Source organism: Micropterus dolomieu, linkage group LG01 (genome assembly GCF_021292245.1).
Source record: "Micropterus dolomieu isolate WLL.071019.BEF.003 ecotype Adirondacks linkage group LG01, ASM2129224v1, whole genome shotgun sequence".
Lineage (NCBI taxonomy): Eukaryota > Metazoa > Chordata > Actinopteri > Centrarchiformes > Centrarchidae > Micropterus > Micropterus dolomieu.
Window position 1 is genome coordinate 46,381,506 of NC_060150.1, and position 22,718 is coordinate 46,404,223.

Below are 22,718 nucleotides of genomic sequence, written 5' to 3' on the forward strand. Positions count from 1 at the left end.
TGATAATCATGATAACCTGCTTTCAGAACCAGCTTCTTGCTACGTACGAACAATGGGGTCCCACTCTAGCCTACATGAGTTGATAACTTTCTGCCATACTTTGGTTATTTCACAAGCTTTTCTCAATTGTTTAAAGTTTGTGAGGCTTTATTTGGAAAAAGATGATGTTACATATTTCTGGTAATCCCTAAATATCTAAATCTAAATTATAGCATGGGATCTTCAAATGTGCGTACATGTACTGTATATGTGTGTGTGAGGCATCATGTGTGGCAGCAGGAAGGATTGTAATGTCTGCCTGACAGTTATTTGTCAACAAAGTGACCATCCGGGTGGCCTTGATGTTTTACCCTGTACCAAGGTCCTGTATGGTTATATACAGTACCACACACACACATGACAGAACATCCTACAGAGGCAGCACGGAGCTACCTAAGCAGGTAATTTAGCTATCAGCGTTGTGACAAGATTGTATGTGTGTGTAATTAAGTGTGTGCCTGCGTGGATGTGTTTTGTGTGCACGCTCAGACGAGGCTGCCTGGGGGAGGTGAAGGTAACAGCAGCAATCAGAGCTGCCAGGGGGCGTTCCCTGGAGACAAATCAAACATGATTGACCTGTTATATCAGCTGTGTGTGTGTGAGGGAGAGAGAAAGATGTCAGGATGGGTTGGGGGGGGGGTAGTTGAGTTGATGTACGATGTGATGGTGATTCCCTCTCGACTCCCCCCTGCTCATCCCTTACATCACCTATAACTCAACACAGGGAGATGAATGAAAGATAGAGGTGGGTGGGTGTCTTAGGGTGGGGGAGGGGGGCAGCTCCTCTTTGAGTTTATCATTCCTGAATAACAAGGAAAAGATGGATGAATTACAGCGTTTGACTTGCTGTTGGAAGGGAACGACGGCTCAGCCCTCCAGAACCAATTACTCAAGGTGTAATCGCGGCTGACCTGCCACATAAAGACTGAAATGGCCAAACGGAGGGCTTTTCGATATCTCACAGGAATGTCCTCAAATAAAAGAAAGTCTTGGTCAATTAATAGTCTTCAGCTAATCGATTTAAGGTGATGTAGGCGGAGAAATCCAGCTCATAGTTTCTCCCGCTTCTCTGCAGATGAAATCCGTCCTGCAGGACGACCCCTTCAAATCTTGTTCTTATTAAAGATCAGACCATTTTTGTGATTGACTCACCTGTTCTAAATACAGTGTCACGCTCCAGTTTTGACAGATTAGTAGCTGATTTAACCAAAAATAACTCATTGATTGAAAAACGTGCCTGGATGAAGAGCCTAACTACTAATGAATAACATATTGACTAAGAGAGTAAAGCACTTGTAACTGTAGTCCCCAGCATCCATGTTGGAGGTCTGCAGCTCTGTGGGGAGCTGGGAACTGATCATTTCATCACTAATCAGAAGCAGTTGGCTCACTGGCTAGCTGACAGTAGTATCTGTTCAGTTCACCTTCACTGAATAGTTAATGTAATCACACAAATCTGTCTCTCACTGGTTCCCCAACTTTATGAAAGTTCAAAGCTAAGTTGTCATTTGATGAAATTAAAACTGAATAGTTTTGAAAATGGAAATAGATCTTGGTTAGTCAATGAAAATGTGCAAAGTTAAATGAAAAAAAGTTGACTCCTGGCTTCGGACATGCATATGAATGTCTGCAGCTCTATAAGCTAAAAATGTGTGTGTCTGTACAAGAATACCTGAGTTATATACTTTTCTTCTTATCTATATTTCAGGTATCGTGCTCGCTGACATTATCGAGAAGTACTTTGTCTCGCCAACACTGTTCCGAGTGATTCGACTGGCTCGTATTGGACGGATTCTGCGTCTCATCAGAGGCGCTAAGGGCATCCGGACGTTACTGTTCGCCCTCATGATGTCCCTCCCTGCTCTCTTCAACATCGGGCTCCTCCTCTTCCTGGTCATGTTCATCTACGCCATCTTCGGCATGGCCAACTTCGCCTATGTCAAAAGGCAGTCGGGGATCGACGACATGTTCAACTTTGAGACATTTGGGAACAGCATGATCTGCTTGTTCCAGATCACCACCTCCGCTGGCTGGGACAGCCTGCTCAGCCCCATCCTCAACAACTCCCCCGAGGAGTGCAACCCCAACATCCCCCACACCGGCACCACCGTCCGGGGGAACTGTGGGAACCCCTCGGTGGGCATCACCTTCTTCGTCACCTACATCATCATCTCCTTCCTCATCGTAGTGAACATGTACATCGCCATCATCTTGGAGAACTTCAGCGTGGCCACAGAGGAGAGCACCGAGCCGCTGAGCGAGGACGACTTTGAGATGTTCTACGAGGTTTGGGAGAAGTTCGACCCAGAGGCCACGCAGTTCATTGAGTACGCCAAGCTGTCAGATTTTGCAGATTCGCTGTCAGAGCCGCTGCGCATCAGCAAGCCTAACAAGATCAAACTGATCTCCATGGACCTGCCCATGGTCAGTGGGGACAAGATCCACTGTCTGGACATCCTCTTTGCCTTCACAAAGCGTGTTCTGGGTGAGTCGGGCGAGATGGACGCCCTCAAGCAGCAGATGGAGGAGAAGTTTATGATGGCCAACCCGTCTAAGATCTCCTATGAGCCAATCACAACAACTCTGAGGCGCAAACAGGAAGAGGTCTCCGCCACGGTGATCCAAAGGTGCTATCGCAGACACCTGGTAAGGCGGCAGTTGAAGGCCGCCTCCTACTTGTACCGCCAGATCACCACACCTCGACATGTCGGAAGTGAAGGTGAAGAAGGCAGCGAGGTCTTCGGGGAGGATGCACCTGAGAAAGAAGGGCTGATCGCCACCATGATGAGGGAAAACTATGGTTCGAGTTTGTTAGGGATAGAGCGCTCCGAGACGGTCTCCTCCATTTCGTCCCCGCCCTCCTATGACAGCGCGACGCGAGCCACATCAGAGATCTTGCACCCGTTCGCTGCCAACTCAGAAACAATCCCTGTCGAGACAGCAGACAGCGAACCGAGTGAACAATCGACGTCAGTGGTCGACTCTGACAGACAGCAGGAAACAGTACCATAGCGGGAACCAAAAAGTTTTACAAATTAGGATATCCTCGTTTTGGGTTAAGCCTGTTTGTTCTTTTGTTCACTGAATGTACCATAGCTGAGGAGTGCTGAGTAGATGGCAGGAAGAAGCTATAAGCGAGGAACTGCAGGAGGAATCGAGTGAAAGAGCAAAAAAAAAGTGGAATATTTACTACCTTTAACGTTATTTCCTGTTCCCTGCGGAGATTCCTGGACTCGACTCAACAGCGTTTTTGGAGTTTCTTAAAGGGAAGCAGAAAAACTGCAGTAACAGAGAGGGAAACCCCGTCTGTCAAGTCAACTCTGCCTTTGTTGGAGTAAAAGACAGAAGCGTAGATCCCTTTGACCTCTTGGGTCTCTCACGTGGACCGGAGCCAGGGGTTCGGAACACTGACTGACCTTTGACCTCGGCTACAGGGGGTCAGAGGTGTCACAACAACTATATCAGATGTATCCATCATTTATTGGCCTGGGGGGTTTGTGCCTTCCCACAGTTGATCAATATTCTCAGAGTACGCCTGGCTGTCAGAGTGACGGTGTTCCTGGTGGTGTTTCTCGGCACGTTACTGTCTGACTGACTGAGACTCAAGAGAGGAGGCAAAGTAATGACAACGTGATTTTAAAACATGTTTTCGTAGTAAAAAGTATAACTTTGTTGATGTTACCAGTCTTTTAATAGCGGTACAATTATTACTATTTTTTATATTTTTTAGAGTAAGTTGAAGAAAAACAATAAGCAGGCTCCCTCTTTCGACTTTGGAGTGGCACTAGCTAAGAGATTGTAATAGAGGAGAAGAGAGGGTGCGGTCAGGAAAAGAAAACTAAAAAATCTGAGAAGTAACTTCATCTGTTTTTGTTGGCAGTTTTGCACTTTTGAGTTTACATGTGCTGTCACTTTACTGCACCTGGGCAAAGATACATTGAAAAGAAGAGCCTGGGATGTATTTATTTTTAATCTGAAACCTTTCAGATGACACCAAAAACTAATACAAGTGCACAATGAGATTTTAAACCCGGACTCTTCCAACATGTCTTTTGCCCTGGTGGTGAACATCCTCATGTCCTTTACTTTTTTGGCCGATGGGTGATTTGTCTAAAAGTCCAGATTGAAAGTAAATTTTTTGAGCTTCCCTTCACGAACAAACTTGAACAAAAAAACTCCTGCTGCATTGATACATTTGCAAATTGGTGGTTACTGGCTGGTAGTCAAGACTGACATTGATCAATGATGTGATTTGGTAAGAATGTAGTGTGCAGATGTGATGTTAAACGTAAAAATCAGCAATTTGGTGCAAGAGGTTTATCAATATCTCAAGTACATTTATTGTTTACTCAAAATTCTAAATAATTTAATAAGCTTTGCTAAAAAGAAAACACGTATTTATAAAAACAACATTTATATCACAAGACATTGACACCTCAGGCTTTTTTCAAAGCCATATAAATATTGTTCAGTGCATTTTAAAGGAGCAGACTGGTGGTTTGAGACAAGCTTGGAAAAAATGGAAATAATATAAATTTAAGTATGTTTAATAAGCATGCAACAAACCAGCAGTCTTTGCATTTTACCAACTGAACAAAGTAAATGCATGCAGGACTTCTCTTACATGTTGGGCTTTTTTAATGCCATGAATAATGTTTTTCTTTTTTGGCAAATCACCCGCTGTCATTATCTACCCGTCTGGTTTGAGTTCGGCTCGGCACAAACAACTCACACCCAAACCAAATTCTTTAAGGCTTAAATGGGCTCAAGAATATTTGAGGTGTCGACCGGCCCTGACCAGAGTGCGACAATCAACTCAGCACCTCAGCATCAGGATTTCACTCTGTTCAGTTCGATGAAAAGCTCACGCTGATCTTCATGATTTGGTGTTTGGTCGGTCATCAGTGTCCTGGAAAAACAGCTGATTATCAGTGTACAGATCAGTCCACAGCTGAAAACCCAGTCAGATCGTTTTCAGTGCAGTCATGTTCTTAAAGAAACAAGTGAGATGTTGCCGAAGTCAAGACGAATTCTTTTGAAGATCAGAACAGTTTGCTAAGTGACTCATTTGTTGTCATTCAAAATGGTGACAAGAGGATATATCAGGCTGTGAGACACACTCAACCATTGTTGGTAGATACATTCACTTTTGGATTTTGTCTCTTGATGGGATTGGTTGACAGTAAGTAAATGTAGACTGTCACCAGACTTATCCTTTAGGTGTTATATCATTTATCATCCCAGGTGAGATTCTATCTGAGAATGTTTAGACCGAATACTTTTTCAGGAAAATATCAGTAAAGTTATAGTTACTAACTGTAAATGAACCGGTGCTCCTGACGACAGTCAAACAGCGTTCGTCTGTGTTACAAACTACTTGGAGTCATTTAAAAATGGCTGCAGCTGAGCAGGTTTTTCCAGAACACTGGTGTGATGATGCTGAAACCTTTTCTGCTTCCCGTTTCCGCGGAACGATATGAAGAGTTTCGTGTGGGAAATAAATTGGGGAAGTTCTGATTGATGATAAGATTTGGAGGTAATTTTATAGTTTCAAAAAGTGGGATTTTGCTAAAAGTTTATACTTTTTCCCCTGAAGGGTATCTGAGTTTGAAAGGAGACTCTTCAAATCAAAACGGTACGTTATTTATTTATTTATTTATTTATTGACTTTATTTTCTGGTTAATTGCTTTATTTAAATCTAAGATTGTTTTTTTTTGTTTTTGTTTTTGGCACGTTTTAGCTGCGCCCTGGAGGAAAAGCGGAGGCTGAGCGAGACGGCTCTTTATCTATTTTGCACAGATAAACAAAAAAACAAACCGCGTCTAGCAATAACGGTTTGCCGAAAACTTTTAAGTGAGTTCTTAGGTAACACTTGACTTCACAGAAGCTTTTTCTCACTGTATGAATCTGTGGAGTTACGTCCGGAGGGGGAATACTGATTTGTTGAAATCTGCTAAACTCTGACAGTGTTGCTGAGATCTCGCAGACGCACAGGTGAATACACTGGCATGGACCTGCTGTGAAGCAGTGCTACCGCTTGTTTTTATTAAGATGAAGTGTCAAAGTGTGTGTGTACAGCGTTCAGTTTGCTTTGATCTCAATATTTCGAACAACCTCTCTCTCTCTCTGTCTCTGTTGTCGTGGTCACCCGAGGGATCTTTACTAAGCGCTTTACTAGACTAATTAAAAAAGGAAAAAGAAAAAAAAAAACAATTTTACTGGCACCGTCTGGACTCTATTTCTACTAGATTCTATTGAGAATAGATAACCATATAAACTAGGTAAATACTTAAGACACTGCTGAACTCTGCTGCGAGGCGTATTTCAGGTTGCAGTTGTGCTGAAGGGCTGTTTTCAGTAGCAATAGACCCAGAGTGTGCCTGCTACATACGAACCCCGACACTCCAAGCCATGCTTTCCCATTGATTGACTGACTGATAATGTGCTTGATTGACGGACTGGTTGATAATTTGATTTCTTGACTGGCAGACTGAGTGATTATTTGATTGGTTTAACATTTGGTTGGTTGATTGATGAAATGATTCTTAACGCTTTTTGATATTGAACGAGGTTCACGGTCCCCCCACAGCCCCCCCCCCATCCATCCCTGCTGTGACTCTTCCTCATAAGTTGTCAAACAAACAGCACAGAGAGCTGATTGGCTGATTTAGTTCTGTATTTTGAATTTTAAAACCGTCAAAGAGGTTCAGATTCACTAAAGTCTGCAGGAAAAGTGCATTTTTTTTCTTTTACAATGGTGCCCTAAAGAGAAAATGCTTTTTGGGCTGTGGGGGATTTTTTTTGTTGCAGAACAGCGAGTTACTGACTTGCTTCGCTGTAGCTCTCTTAATACAGCCATGCCTCATAATATCAGTACTTCAGCAGCTGAAGAGGAAAACAAATGCACAAAGTTGCCCTCACAGTGTAATTTTAGTGAATCTGGACCTCAGACTCTGGTTTGCACTGAGCACAAAAACACTTACGACTCAGATTTACAGTCTGAATCAGGACAGTTAACTGGTATTAAGCTCGGAGTTTGTTCACCTGAATCTGTGTGAAACCAACACTTAAGCATAAAAACAAACCAACGTCAGCTCTCTGCACCTGATCTTCACTCTGTACTGACTGTATGAGGTGAAAAAAAGGATTGAAACAGTCTGGAAACCTTCAAAATAACCCCCAACGTGTCCAAGCAGGAAAGGAAAACTGCAGGAAAAGGTGGAGAAAAGAAAATCTGTGTCACTTTCTTTCCTGTTCTGATATGAAAAAGTTAAAATTGAAAGCAAAAATAAACACTCATTTTAGAGGAAAACTACCGTCTTTGCTCTGAGCTGTGGGTCAGTCCATGTGGTGCTACGAAGGGGTTTTTGGAAGAGTCCATATTAAGATCGGAGGGGGGTGTTAAAACACAAACTCAGACTGCGAATCTCTGCTCCTTCCTGCCTTCTTTTCCCCGTTTCAAAACCAAAAGCTGCTTTGTCATCTTCGAAAACAAAACGACAAACATCTACTTACCAATACGGAGGAAATGCACAGTGGTTTCATTGTTCATTATTATTACTATTGTTACTATTAACTGTGTGATAAATGCAATACAACAGTTGTGTAAACAGGCAGTGAGTGATGCTGTATCTTATTTACAGTATGAGGATCATAATAACGATGATGTTTTTACTTTGTTTGTCGTCAATGATTTGGTTTCTCACCGCTTAAACCACCATCGCCCCGTTTACACCGCAACTGGTTTCACAACGGTTGTCGAACTGGTTTCACCTGGTCTCCGGCTTCATATCAGTCCCCCAGAAACCTCATATCACATGGAGAAAGTTGCCTTTTTCAGGAACAGAGGGGAGAATGTGTTTCCCCTCCTGACGCCTCATGACTCTTCTTTTATTCCAGCCGAAATTGGGGAACATTTCTCTCATTAATGTAATTTTAAGACAAACTGGGGCTGCTGACAGTCAAACACATCAAGTTGGAAAATATAAATCACTTAGTTGGAGCTTGAAACAAGCAGTTTTTTTGTGTTTTTGCTGGAAAAAGTTGAGAAGATACACGTCACACTTGGAGGGTAAAAACCTTGTATATCCAAAGATGTAAGAACGATCATGGGAAAATGAGATTTGTAAATCTGAGAATCCAAATCTTTAAATGTGTAATGTTTCCATATTTTTTAAGTCTATTTCAGAAACATCTGAAAGTGAGAGACAAACAACAAGTTACAAGGTTTTTGTCTGACCTCAGTGGTACTCATGCTCTGCAACCGTTGGCAGAAACTCTTGCCGGTGAAACTTCGGTGTAAAGGAGGCGAAAGCCGTGCCTCAGTGACCCCACCTTGGTGTTTTAGAGACAATAATAATAATTACAATGATTATAATATGAATATATATAAATATATATATATATACTTTTTAGTACTTTGAGTTGAAATACTTTTTAGTATTTTGCAAATACATGTCTCTGTATATAAAACAAAAGCCTCCTGTAATAAACAAGAAAAAAATTTAATACTGAATCTGTTGTGATGGTTTTATTTTATTACTTCTGTATGTGTGTTCACTGAAAATGAGTTAAAGAGGTGGTATTATGCTCATTTTCAGGTTCAAAATCTTATTTAGGGGTTGTACCAGAACAGGTTTACATGGTTTAATTTTCAAAAAACACCAATATTTTTCTCATACTGCACATTGCTGCAGCTGCTCTTTTCACCCTACGTGTTGTACGCTCTGCTTGAGTGATGCATCTTACTTGCAGGTAAGGACTACTAGCCAATCAGAAGCAGAGAAGGGCGGGTTGTAAGAAACAAGGTAGTGTGATCCAAATCAAAGCCGCTACAGACTGCGACGTAACAGATGGTAAAAGTTACTCACACATCCACAGCATCATTGTTCCACATGTTACAATAAACCACTACAAAAATCACCATATTTCAACTCAATTTTACATAAAAATTGGCAGTAGCTTTCATATCGGGTGTAACATTAGCATTATAGCTATAACTTTAGCTGTGTTAGCCAACGTTTACAACAACTCCGCACTTGAACAGTCTGTAAAGTTACATTGCCGTGTTTATTTTTAATATAATTTACAACCAATAAAGCATACTGACAGGTTGTGATTGTGAATTTCCAGGCTCAAATGGAGTCGGAGTTGCATCGTCTTTTAAGACTAAACGTTGAACTGTTGCCGGTGTTCTGACGATCTCTGCTGCCTTGCCGAAAAATGCTACCAAAGCGCAAATCGATAGACTCGACTCTACTCGGCCCTGCTTCGTTTTCCATTGCAGGTAGTACCCAGAGATAGTACGTAGCTTGTCATCATAGCGACATTCCTCAGAATGTAAAGATAGATAAGCGGTATGAAAACCTTCCAGCTGTGTTTTCCTCTGCCGTTGTTGCTGCAGCGGTCTGTGTGGCGGGAGCAGAGGGCTCTGTGAGCGGGCGGCTGGCCGGCCTCTCACGCTCCTCCCGCGGGTTGGCGCAGGCTTCCCCCGCACCCACTTGCGGAGCTCCTCAACATTTTTGTTCCGCCATCACTTCTCGTAAAACTGTCAATATTCGAAATCTACACAGCTGATTTCTCACCTCAAAACTTCTCAGAAGTGGATTTAGTGATGAAATTCTATACAAAAACTGTCAAATATAAGAGTTTCTGTTGCTGGCCTCTGTCTGGTGCACACAATGATGATGCAGTGAATAGTGACGATTCTCTCTGACCAATCAGCAGTCTGTCTGTTTTCAGTATCCCTCAGCTTGCTTGGAACCTCGAGGGAGGTGAGGTGATACGAAAAAAAGTACCTGGAAGCAGGTGCAACATTTCTACAATGGAAAACCAAACAAAGGCGAGTCCAGCCAAAGGGCCTCCGCTCAGACTAGCTTGGTTTGAGGGCGTGCCTGACCCCGCCAGCCGCTTGGCAAGCTTTATGACGTGTTTTTATTGTGACGTCACAAGTAAAGGAAGTGAAGGGCTGGACTACAAACGAGCTGTTTTCAAGCGGTTCAGACCAGAGCTTTCTGTGGGAGATGGGAACTCCCTTTGGGCTGGACTTTGGACTTTTTCACTTTACAAACCTGTTACATGCACAAAAAAGATATATAACTCAATAAAGGAGAAGGGAAAAGCCAAAAAGCATAATACCACCTCTTTAATATAACACGTTGGTTTACTAAAACAACCAAACTTCTCTCCAGTGGTATCTATCCATGTAGAAAGTTTTGGTTGTTGTCCAGGTTTTAAGATATTTGTCTCCACCCTTATAGAATGGAGGGGGTTAGATTAGTGGATGTATTACGCCGGGTTAATTTAAAAATGCATTTTGGCTCAGTCCACATCAAGTCAAGTGTTTATTCTCACTCAAAAACTGAGCTTTAAAAAAAGGGCAGCTTGGCGCTTTAGTGTGTTCGGTGAAACGTAAATCTGCCTGTCGCGATCAGGGCTGTGTGGCAGACAAATTAAGACTACAATCACTTATTGTAAATGTTAGTAAAGCCAAACAATCTATATTTATGTGTATTTGAACCCCAGGAGAGAACATGGAGCTCGGATAACCTTGACTTAGTCAAAACCCCAACGAAATTTTGTTTTCTAATAAATCTGTGCAAAGCAACTAGGGGATGGTTATTGTGAAGGAATAAATTATGGGTACTTTGAAAGAGGTTTTCCCAGGTCATGATGGGGTCAACTGCTGAGCTAAAGAAAGGTCAAAGCCAGGAACTCTCCGAATCTCTCTGTGAAACTCTGACTCTCCTCTCTGGCTGCTTGTCGACTGACTGATGCAGCTGAGTTGATAATGATGCACTGCTGTACATCTGTTAGGGAACCCAAAGTCGAGCTTATCTTTATTTTGTTTCATTACTGGCTCTATGTAGAAAGTGTTGCATGTGCCTTAAAGGGCACAACGTGTCCATTAGACATTTCACACATGTATAGAGGGATGAACAATAGCCTTATGTAGACATTTAGTAAATCTCTGTAGGTCTAGGAAGGATAAATATCCCCAGACAGGATTTGGTGTTGGCATTTGATGTGTTCACACACTGTATGCTGACACTGTATCTCCTCGGCCGGCCTGAAGAAACCATGCTATGTTAAGTCTTCATCGGTCTCCGAAACATCTTCATCACGGTTACAGTCGATAAAAAAATGTGGCAAACGTGAATGTGACGGGACGTGAACTTGTTTTCCTGCATGAAAGTCCGGTGTGTCGCGTGCCGCCCTCCACCAGCCTGACCTCCTACTCACTCACACGTAATTTGTGAGATGCGGATTCGTCCAATGAGAATGCAATTCCTAGTGACACTGTGCTGGTTTATATTCTCGATCAACGCTGCTCTCACAAAATGATTCCTTCTTTACCTTGGCTAAATGTTTTTTTAGTGGCAAACCAACCCAAATGAGAAACGGAAAGGTGACATTAACACGTGTACTGTGACCTCTAGACTTTGTAGGCTGAAGTTACAAGAAGTTTTTTAAGATATGCAGGTTATTTTTCAAATAAAGGTCTCTACATTTTTATTTCCTGCCGTCTGACTCGGGTCTCTGTTCACATTCCGGCGTTGCAGGTTTTCCTTTGGTTTGTGATGTCAGCAGACGAGCGGAGCGTCACAGCTCGTTTTCTCAGACGGACGGACAGATTTATGGCGTCCGGTATCTCTCGTAGCATGCTGGGTAGGATTCGGCCCCGCGGCAGATTGCTTTTGCACACTACCTTGACTCTGCACGCTCGTATGCATCCGTCTCTCTGCGGTTTCATTCCTCCATCTCACGCTCAATGCGGGTTCGCCTCGCCACGTCATGCTCGCTAACGCTGCCCGCTTGTGTCATGAAGCCGAACTCATGATGTAATGCTGCCTGACTGTGTGTGTGTGTGTGTGTGTGTCAGAGCAGACTGAGGATGTCTGTTGTGTTACTCTCTCCCTCTTTATTCTCTGCTTTCCAGCTGATATTTCAGGATATGTTGATATTCTCTATTTTTCTTGTCTGTGTATCTGTGTGTGTCTCACAGCCTGATGTCTCCTCTTCCTCCAGTGTTATCCAGAAACTATTAAAACCCATCAGTGAGCCTCACTGCTAAACTGGGTCACATGTTCCTTCATCACCATGAACACACACACACTGTAGTTTATGTCCCACATACACCGTCCTGCTGCCCCAAAGACTCACTAGAGCGCCGCATGTGGATTCATCCGCCGCTGAAAATAGTCCCCAACAAATGCTTCTGTTTCCTCCTCTTTGTTTGAGAAAAAACTACAGTGAGCAGCTGTTTTATGTAGGTATTTTGCGTTTTTATAGGATACTTCAGCCGGTGACATCAAATAGTTTCTTGAAATTAGTTAAAAATGTCTGAGTGCCCAAGGAGATTTGTTTTAATGGCTTGTTTAATTCAACCAACAGTCTAAAACCCCAATATATTTATTTTACTATGATATTTATAAATCAGCAAATCCTCATATGTGAGAAGCTGAAAAAAAAAAGCAATTAATTGATATTATTTATTTTCTGTCAGTGAAATAATTAACAGCTCTACTGATGGACTGAACACAGACTGTACTCTCTGAACTGCCTTGTTTCCCTCAAGCAAGGCTCTGGACTGAGGAAGAGAAAGTGTGTGCGTGTGTGTTTGTGTTGACTTGTTTACTTGGTTATGTAACCCTCTGGCCACACACACACACACACACAAACACACACAGAGGGGGTGCCAGAGTTCCTCAGCATATGTTAAACGGAGCTTCCCCATCTGTCTGCCTGCCAAAAATCAACTCTACTATCTTAAATCTTATATTATTATATATAAAATAGATATTATATTTCTGACAGTCACAACGTCATTAAGGTAACTTCTTTCTAGATTGTCCAAATTTCCACAGAAAAATACCTGCTTTTGTTTATTAGTTGATGTAATTTTTTGGGTGACTTGACTCATTTCATTACACCGCAGAGTGTAAACTGTTGTGAACAGCGTCCTCTGGCAACATGAAACTGAACTTGTGTTTGTGTGTGCACAAAATCATTTCAAGGCCCAGCACTGTTCTTGGGGACTTGGTTGTGTCGCTACACCTGCTGCTATCTGCAAATATATATGTCTTACTTTCTCAACAAAAACACACAAGAACAGTTCATGTGCGCTTCACTGCCATCTAGGGTTCTGCGTCCTCATAGCGATGTTGCAAATGCTCTGCAAATTAATTTACAAATTCTCACCAAAATGAGGTTGTTGCTTTTTCTAAATGGAGCAGATCAGTTCAAACCATTTCTTCACCTGGATTTTATGTCCACACACCTCCCAGAATGTGTCGTGTTTCTTACTACTACATTGATGGCTGCAGTTTAGCAGAAACTGTTTCATGTAATAGAAAGTAAAGAGAAAATGGGATTTTTGATTTTTTTAAACTACAGTAATAGTACAGTAGAGTGTTTCTGGTGCAAATTATTATCAGATTATTACTGATAAATTCCCAGATTTTTATAAAATAATGAGTCCATATACCCCAGTGGGATCTTCTGACTACCCTGCGACAGACACTGTCTCACACACATCACCTTACACAGGATTAGTCCCTCCTGTGGGATTGTGGGTCTTTTCCCTCCCAGTGAGGCTGTACTGAGCGCACTCAGACGAACTGACGGCTAAACAGGAACAGATAGAGCCGTGTGTGTGTGTGTGTGTGTGTGTGTCTCCCTGTGGTCTAGTCAACTTTTAAAACAAACTGACAAGTGTCAGCTGAGGTCAGCAGAGTGTGTGTCTGTTTATATCTGTATATATGTGGGTTCACTGGAGAATTGCAGTGATTCATTAATATTACTAATTAAATCAAAGAAAATATTGATCTGATAGTTTACTGTAGATGATCAATCCAAACAACATCATCGGATTAATTTGGTTTTGTCTGATTCATGCATTTCCAGCACGGGGAAGACACGTAACATAAAGACTCCCACCGCTCTGCTGTCTGCAAAAAAAAACATAAATTTTGACACAATTACAGCTGAAACAATTAGTCAACAACAAATTTCAATTGATTTAAATGATTTTTTCACTGGTTCCAGCTTCTTAAGTATTTGCTGTTTTTCTTAACATTAAAAACTGAATATTTTTGGGTTGAACAAAACAAGACGATTAAAGAAATTGTGGTATTTTTGTTATGTATTTTTTGACATATTCTGGACCAAATATGTGTCAGTTAATCAAGAAAATAATCAGAAGATTCATCCTTAATGAACGTGGTGGTTAGTTGCAGCCATAGACAAAATAAATGCAGCATCTTTGACATTTCTGACACTTTTTCCACCATGGAAACTCTAGATTTAGGGAAAGCGTTCAGAAGAGCCTCTGTGGAGCTTTGGTGGATGGAAAAGACAAAAGTCCTGCTACTTTGCACTGTGCTGCACAAAGCCATGAACACATGGGTTTTCACTGCAGCCTTAGCTTGAGCCTGCTGATATCAGCCTCACTACTGTTTACGGCTTACAGTATGTCCATGTTGTATCAGGGTAGCGACAGAAATATCACAGCCTGGACAATTAAAACCCAAATATACCCACTAAAGGCAAGGAAAATGTTTTTTATCATTGGTAATTTGAATAAACTGCCCTTTCAATGCAAAGTTATGTTCAAAATATCCATTATTAGAAATAGTGAAAATAACTAGAGAGAGTCAGCCTGACTGACTTACTTACTGTTTTTCTGGTCAGTTTAAATTAGTATTAAATGATTGTTGACGTGTTTTACCTCATAAAGTTGTTTTTGGCTAATGTGTTAGCAAACAGCTGCCTCCGTCATCCACACAGCGACATGATCGTCCCAATGGACGAGTGTTTGTGTCCAACATCTACTCTCCAAGGAAATCTTCCTGTTCATTCAATACAAAGCTTTCAGCACCTAGAGGCCATTAAAGCAACTGCTGCTTTGTCTTTGTCTCTTTCTTTCCCAATTTTCTCCTCTTCTTCATCTTCATCTTCATGTGTGTGCGTGTTCGTTCTGATTGTGCCTCTCGCTGCTCGTTACCATCACAGACTGACACCAGTCCAACACACTGCATTATAAACACACACACATGCATACTAAGTGTATGCAGGACAGTTGCTGACGCTGCAAGTCAGTGATGATGTCATTCGTTTCTTTGTGGAATTAGTCATGAAACACACACACACACACACACACACCGACAGCAGTGATAGTGAGGTTGTAATGTTTTTATTCTGCAGACTGTTTGTCTGGAAAGATTTTCCCCTCCCTCCCTCTGGCCTCCCCATCCTTCATAAGAGGCGTTCGGGAGTCCCATGGTAGACCCTAACACAAAAGTGTGTCTGTGTGTGTCTGTGTGTGCGCGTTCTCCATGGCAGCAGGGTGTTGATGAGGTCCCATGACGGTCGACGGGGAGAGATGAGTGTGTTTCCTGACCTCGCTCTCCAGAGGGATTTCAAACACACACACACACAAACACACACACACACACACACACACACTCTCACTTATGATTTTAAGCAGAATTGTTTTACGCGGCTCTAAAAACACTGACTTGCTAATCCCCACTTGGGGTCTCATTTTTATTTGTTTTATTTGTTTTTTTCATTTCAATCAGTGATATATTATATTCAACAGATTAACTGATATTGTGGAAAGCAGCATCTTATATAAACCCCTGTATTTGTTGTTAAAACTGTTAGCAAGTAATAATAATAATAAAATAATCCCTCATGATGCAAGAAAACTTGTGTGAACGCAACTACGGCAAGTACGGTAGGTCACAGTTGTTACAGGAAGTTGGTCTGTCCACTGTCATGGATGTTTAAAAATAAAATAATTACAAGTCCAGCACATTTATTTACCTCCATCTAACTCACTATCAAATGTTTTGTTGCTAAAGGTTGTTTTAAAATTTGTCTAGAGAGCTGGCAAGTGTAACACTATTTCAACTTCAGCACCCTCCAGTGGTTAAATTAAGACATTAAACTCTGGCCGACAGCAAATGCATGCATCACTTCTGCTATTAGACCAGCTGATGAAGAGGGTGCAAGAACTCTAACAGCTAAAGAGCCAGATTTTTCTCAGGGGTTTGTGGAGACCAAACGCAGAGCTTAAAAAGAGAGTGGGTATTGGACTTAAATTCATCAGGTGGACACAAACACCACTACAATGAGATAATCTCTGTATCTGCTAGATGTGGACGTAGGCAGCTGTTTGCTTTCAAATTCACAATCAAATGAATATGGTGAAAATATCTAAAAATATAATAAAGGTGTCTTTTAGGTAGTTTTAACGTTTTACTGCCCCCAGTGGCCAATTGGGCTTCAGGAAATGAATACTTTCATCATCAATTAATTAATGTTTCTTATATTTATCAATAAATGGTTGAGTTTATAACACGAAAATTAAAACAGGAAAACTGTAAATCGCAATTTTTTCAAAGACTAACGTTCTCATATTTATTTTTCTGTCTACCAACAGTTAAAATCCAAACATTTTACTTCATATAAAACAGCAGCGTTCTCGTTTGCTGCAACCAGAAAAGTTTAATGACTTTTAATGACTCAATTATCAATCAATTTCTTAAATAGTTAACTTAACAATTGATTATTTGATGGATTATTTGACCTTATCTCATTAACAAGGCCAATAAAATAAAAAAATATGAAAAGAGTTAAGTGAAACCTACATTTCTGTGTTTTTTCCCTCCCTGCACTTCAGTAAGGAAAACAATTTACTCACCAAATGAACTGCTAACTGTGATGACATCACTACAAAAGTCCAACTGCATTTCTGTTCTGATCTGAACAATTAGTGACAACAGCTTTGACAGGGAGGCAAAGGACAACAAAATGTTTATTAGGCTACAATAACTTAAAGATTACCATTACAGGAAAGTAAATAAATATAGAGGAAGAGTTGAATGTCGAGCAGGTGGAAACAGCTAGCACGGCTCTGTCCGAAGATAGAAAACATCTTTATAGCTCATAGCTAGGATTAACACTTCAAATCTCATTTGTTTAATTCGTACACAAACAAAAGTAAAAAACACAGTTTGTAGTTTTAGTTACATTGTGGAACTATTTTTTAACAGCATATCTACCCGCCCGGCACTTTTGTAAAGAAGTTATGGCTACAGAGTGGGATGGTCCATTTGGTGGGTTGCAAAAGCACGATGGTGTCAAACCTGGCAACCTCACTGCAATGACAAACTTCATGAAACTGAACGTTGTCACTGTGACTGACTGCTGTGCAACAAGGAATACTCTCCCTCCAACCCACACAATGGAAAGAAATGACAATTTCCCAAACTGTTGTACTGTTCCTTTAAAAAAAAGCTCATTTTCCCTTAAGATATTGTGCTATCCTGAATTTTTAAATGTTTTTAGTGATGGTTATTCTTTTGTTTATGCCTGTTTTGAAAAAGACATACATCGTCACATTTGAGAGGCTGGAACCAGAGAATATTTGGCATTTTTTCTTCATAAATGATCTGACAGTTATCAAACATTGAATAATTAAAAATGAATCGCAATATGATACAGAAAGAAGAGTTAAGGCTTAATAAAAAAGGAGACTGCTTTTAAAGATCGATTTCTGTAGTTTTTATTTATATAAAATATATACTATACTGTGATAGCTTTTCATGTCTGCGGATCTCTGCATTTTGAAAAAGTCACATACTGTAAATCATGGAATTATTAAAGAGTCTCCATTTTGTTTAACAGATTTTGATAAATAAATTATTCTTTGTTGGTGTGTGAGGCCGAATAACAGGAGACCTCATCAAAAATAAAATAGTTAAAGCTGATGTGTGCTGACGAGGCGTCTGTCTGCAGGCGAGCACAGACAGACGGCCTATTTCTCCCAAATAAAGACAAAAAAAATCCCCTGAAAGGACAGAAAAGACAGGAAGAAGGGGTGAAATAGAGAAAGAGTTTAATGTCACGCCCGCACTAATTGTTTCTATTTTAGAGAGCCGAGCTGCTTTCAGACTGATTTAAGGAGAGTCGGTGTAAAAGTGACCTAAAAACAAAGCAGAGAGCCGGCTGACGCTCACTGATAACACTCATTCACACACACTCACACACACACACACACTCTGATAACATTCACACACTTTCTGACACTAACGACCAACAGTTTTGATTGTCTTTGGCATTAATCATCTTAATCATTGTCATCAGTTCTGGATCATCAGCAAAATATCTAAATCAAAATCAAATAATAAATAAACACACTGATAAAGAAGAAGGGAACAGAGACAAAAGACAAGAGGAAGGTAGAGGAGAAGAGAAGAGAGGAAGGAGGGAAAGAGGGGAGGAGAAGAAGGAAAGGAATCAAAGAAGGAGAGAGGAGACACAAGAGGTAGACGTGTTAAAACAAAGGATAAGAAAGAATAAAAGGAAAGAAGATGAGAGATTTGAAGAACAGAGGTTTCTCACCAGAAAGAGAAACACGGCCATGTTGATCTTTCTGTGGAGTTATACTGCCTCCTGCAGGAGGACAGAGGTTCTGCAAGAGAAGGAGACAGGAGATTTGGCTTTTAGCTCTTTTCATTAGAGATGTGAGAGACCAAGTAAGTTAAACTTTATTTCGTGTTGGCGGCCAATGTATGGTCATTTATTAAAATTAGAAATGTGAATTTTGTTGACGGTTGACCATTATTTTTATGCATTGATACATTGCTGCCTGTAGATAAAAACAAAATTGTTGATTATTGATGATTTAATGAATGATGCTAGCAATAACATTGAGGTCCAAAATGTGTTTACAAAATATGTGCATCATATAAATTTAAAGTGTTTATACCTAGTTCAGAATTAGTTTTTTCAAGGCAAAGTTAGCCATACTATAAATTTGAATACCAATTATCTTGTTTTGCTTAAAAATCCCAGAGATAAATACCAAGTCATGCTAATGGCTACACAAGTCATGCTAATGGCTACACAAATGTTTCCTGGGAAGAGTGATTTTTTTGTGGATTTTTCGATGAGTGGTTATTTGATGATTGATTTTAAAGCTAAGACACCTGATGATTTCAGACTCAGAACGGACTTGTTTTCAGACCTGCCTGTTGTGTATGTGCCTAAGAGAATGTAAATAAACATGCCTGATCGCATTAATGTCCCTGCCTTGTCTTTTCTTTCTAGATAAAATCTTTTCTGTTTTAAATGTTTTGTTTTTATTAATATATCTACATATCGTTTAGAATTATTGGTAAAGTGTACGATACTATTCATTTTCATTAACACATCAAAATCTTTGTTTTCTACCTTCCTACCTATTCTACCTTCAGCTAAGATATCTTTAAAGGACGCTGTGATGCATTTACCGCTCTTATTTTTTTAAACAACGCACCCATGCGTATTTTGAAAACAAATCTATACACATTAATAAATAGCGTACCCCATCATTTTCAGTAGAATAAGCGGACATGTCGATTAGATCTATCTGGAATTGCCAATCTATTGAAATCACTAAAACCTTGTTTCTCTTAAAATGCACTGGAGCCATTTTGTGTAGAGTATAGGCATCTTGCATCATGAGCCAGTTTTCTACGTCTGAATCTGCGTACCGAACTCAAGTAGTGTCAAATATGGCCTTTTTAAGTTTACTTGCCTCCATAACCCCTGCGTTTTCTGTCGAGTAGTATACATTTCTCATCACCTCCTCCGTGATCTTTGTTACAAAGACTGACGCTTCAACGTCTGTGTTCAAGTATTTTATTTCCAACGACATACGCAACATATCCGTCAGCAATGATTACAAGAATACACATTTCAGAAAATCAGTACACGCACCTATGTTTTTACAAACCAAAGATTCAGTTCACATCAGACATGTTTTCTGGTTAGCATTAAAACACACAGATCAATGCTAAAAGTACAAAAACAAAACACATGACCCGAATGAAACTCATTATCGTTCACAGGAAAAACATTTGCTATATCGAGTAGAGTAGATTTCACATCTGCACATTTATCCGCAGTTATTTGCGCCATGGTACGCCATCCAGAGGTCATTCGTCTGACACATTCTGTCTGTTTGTCAAATCTAGAACAACATAGTGTCCTATCTGTGTCACATATCGCATTGTTCACAGCTTCACACAACAGTGCCCTCATCTTCTACATGATGTATCTCTTTTTGACATGGTTTAGTAGACTAGACACATTCCCCATTGTTTTTAGTGTTGTTCCCCCTTCCAGATGTCCTTAACTACTGTGCTCACACTGTCCTCCACTAACTACCCGTTTAAGCAAAGCAATGAGAAAAGGGTTCCTCAACCAAATCTGTAGAGCAGCTGCTGCAATGTCTCAAATATTCACACGTTGGCACCAACCCAAGACCGCGTAGGACGTACTTTTGAGCATCAGCAAAATTTTTGTTACAAAGCTTCTGCGTAATTTCTCTCTTCTGCTCCATTCGTCTGTATAAGCGCAGTAAACACGTTTGTATAGCTTTTTGCTGCAGTATATTGTATAAATATTAAGCTACAGTTACCTGCATAATACTGCTAGCAGTAGTGTTAGGAGATGTGTCCTTGTCGCAGCAGTCCAGAGTGTCCAAACAGGCACCCTTAAACGCTTTGGCCCTGCTCTTGTCCTCTTCTGTTTTTTCATCAGGAACGAGAAATGTTAAATTTCTTTTCCCCAGTTCTTTGCCATAGTCATCCACCCATGAGTTATCGACGACATCATCCTGGAGTAATGGAAAATATTTAGGGCTGCTCGATAGACCCTCACCCGCTGCACATGTCCTCGTACCTGCACAAAACATTTTAATTAGAACAATGTCACCGTTGGCCCCGTCGTGGAGGTCTTTGAGGTTGTCTGCGGTGTTGTTTGTTGTTCATCTTGCTTGTCCTCAGGACCAAAAAGTTTTCTTTTGATCCCTACGTAGCTAACATAAGGTTTATACCATCTGAATAATGTATCAATGTGTGAGAAGACTTCAAGGGTTCTATCCCATTCTCCCCACTGGACCACAAAGCCGGTGCTGAACCACGTCTCCCACTCTTTAGATATGATGGGGTAGCCTTTTTGTTGCTCTGGGGTTCCCTTCCTTGCATTTTGAATGATAGAATCGTCCTTGCATGATCTAAAAAAGATGTAGGATTCTGGGTCGTAGACTTCAAGGTCCGTCTCTACACAGTAGAGCTCTCCTGGTACAGACCCGCACCATTGTGTGGTATAGACTCCTTTTGAAGCACTCATATCTTTACAGACTTTGTTTCTGAAGTAATTCCAGTCTTTGGCTGAAAAACTAATGTGCGGTGCGCTTTCACGAAGAAAACTTTCATCAAGCTCTCTTGTATAAAGATGAACTGATCTGTGCTCAAACAAGAATCCCGACATTCTAAAATCTTCCACCGCCCATTCAAACTGAGGCGTCCAAGCCTTTCGGTCCAGAAAATCAGCCAATGTCGTTGGTGGAGTCTTCTTTCTAGAAGCCATACTCATTGCAACAGGATCTATAATTATACGTCGTTTTGGAGTCATTACTCCCAATTGATTACCTGTGACGTCCATGATTGTGATGCTGCAAAGATGGCGCTCTTGTTCTGCACGAAAATAGCTCTGTCCGACACGGATTCACTCAAATTGTTCAGTCACCCTGTTCCACACGCTCGGTCAGATGTAATTCAAAAACTAACCCTCTACATATATGGTACAACTGACTGCTAAAGCCACTAAACATCCGCTTTTAGAGGATTATACGGGACATCCCCCATAAACAACCCCCCCTTTTCACACCTGTCTTCCCCTTTTTTTGTGATCGACCCCCACCACCGCTATTAGAGGATAAGACCGGACATGCCTAAATACAAACCCCCCAATTTCAAACCCCTCTTCATCTTTTGTTGTTCAACCTTGCTATGACCTCCAATTCTTTTATTATTTTTTTTTTATTAATTAAGTTTTTTATTATTATCCATTTATTTAATAAAAAAAAATTTATTAATAATTTTTTTATTGCATGTCCAGCCTGGTAAGAGGCTACTGTTATGGCTTTTTGTGTATGAAAAGTTCTGTTTAAAAGCAATGCATTATTAAATTGTTATGATAATAATTTACTCTTTAAGGAGGGGGACAGTTTCCAGCAACATCCAAAGGCCATGCAATGGAAACATGGATTACAAGGAGAAAATATTGTCTACAATGCTGCATTCAGTTTAATGTACATTTCAAGTCAAGGAGATGTAACGTCGATGCGAGCAAAGTGTTAACTGTTGATTACAGTGATGTTGATTCAGTATCGATGGCATATGTAGGAGCAGCTGACTTGAAAAATAATAATAATCTTTATTTGTAGAGCACTTTTCAAAAACAAGTTACAAAGTGCTTTAACAAGTGTAAAGACAATAATACCCAAGAGACAATAATACAAAACACAATACAAGATAAAAGCATGAAAACATTGAAAAGACTAAAATACACGTTTAAGATAAATTTAAAATTAGTAAAATAGAATAGAATAAAATAAAAGGGATAAAATAAAGTCAAATAAGATCGGGAAAGGCTCTCCTATAAAAGTATGTTTTAAGAAGGGACTTAAAAAAAGAGTTCACTGACTCAGCCGACCTGATTTCCTCGGGCAGGCTGTTCCAGAGCCTCGGGGCCCCGACAGCAAACGCTCTGTCCCCTTTAGTTTTCAGTCGAGACTCTGGAACAGACAACAGACCTCTGCCCGAGGATCTCAAGGTAC

At 40.6% G+C, this 22,718-nt stretch overlaps 1 protein-coding gene across 1 annotated transcript in view; it reads left to right on the plus strand.

The window, feature by feature from the left end:
- Nucleotides 1-8,555, plus strand: part of LOC123967520 (sodium channel protein type 4 subunit alpha-like) — a 185,517-nt gene extending 176,962 nt beyond the window's left edge. The window contains exon 32 of the mRNA XM_046043645.1: nt 1,748-8,555. Coding sequence (XP_045899601.1) covers nt 1,748-3,051 — 1,304 coding nt within the window. The 3' untranslated portion in view covers nt 3,052-8,555. The remainder of the gene's footprint in view (nt 1-1,747) is intronic.
- The last annotated feature ends 14,163 nt before the right edge of the window (nt 8,556-22,718 follow it).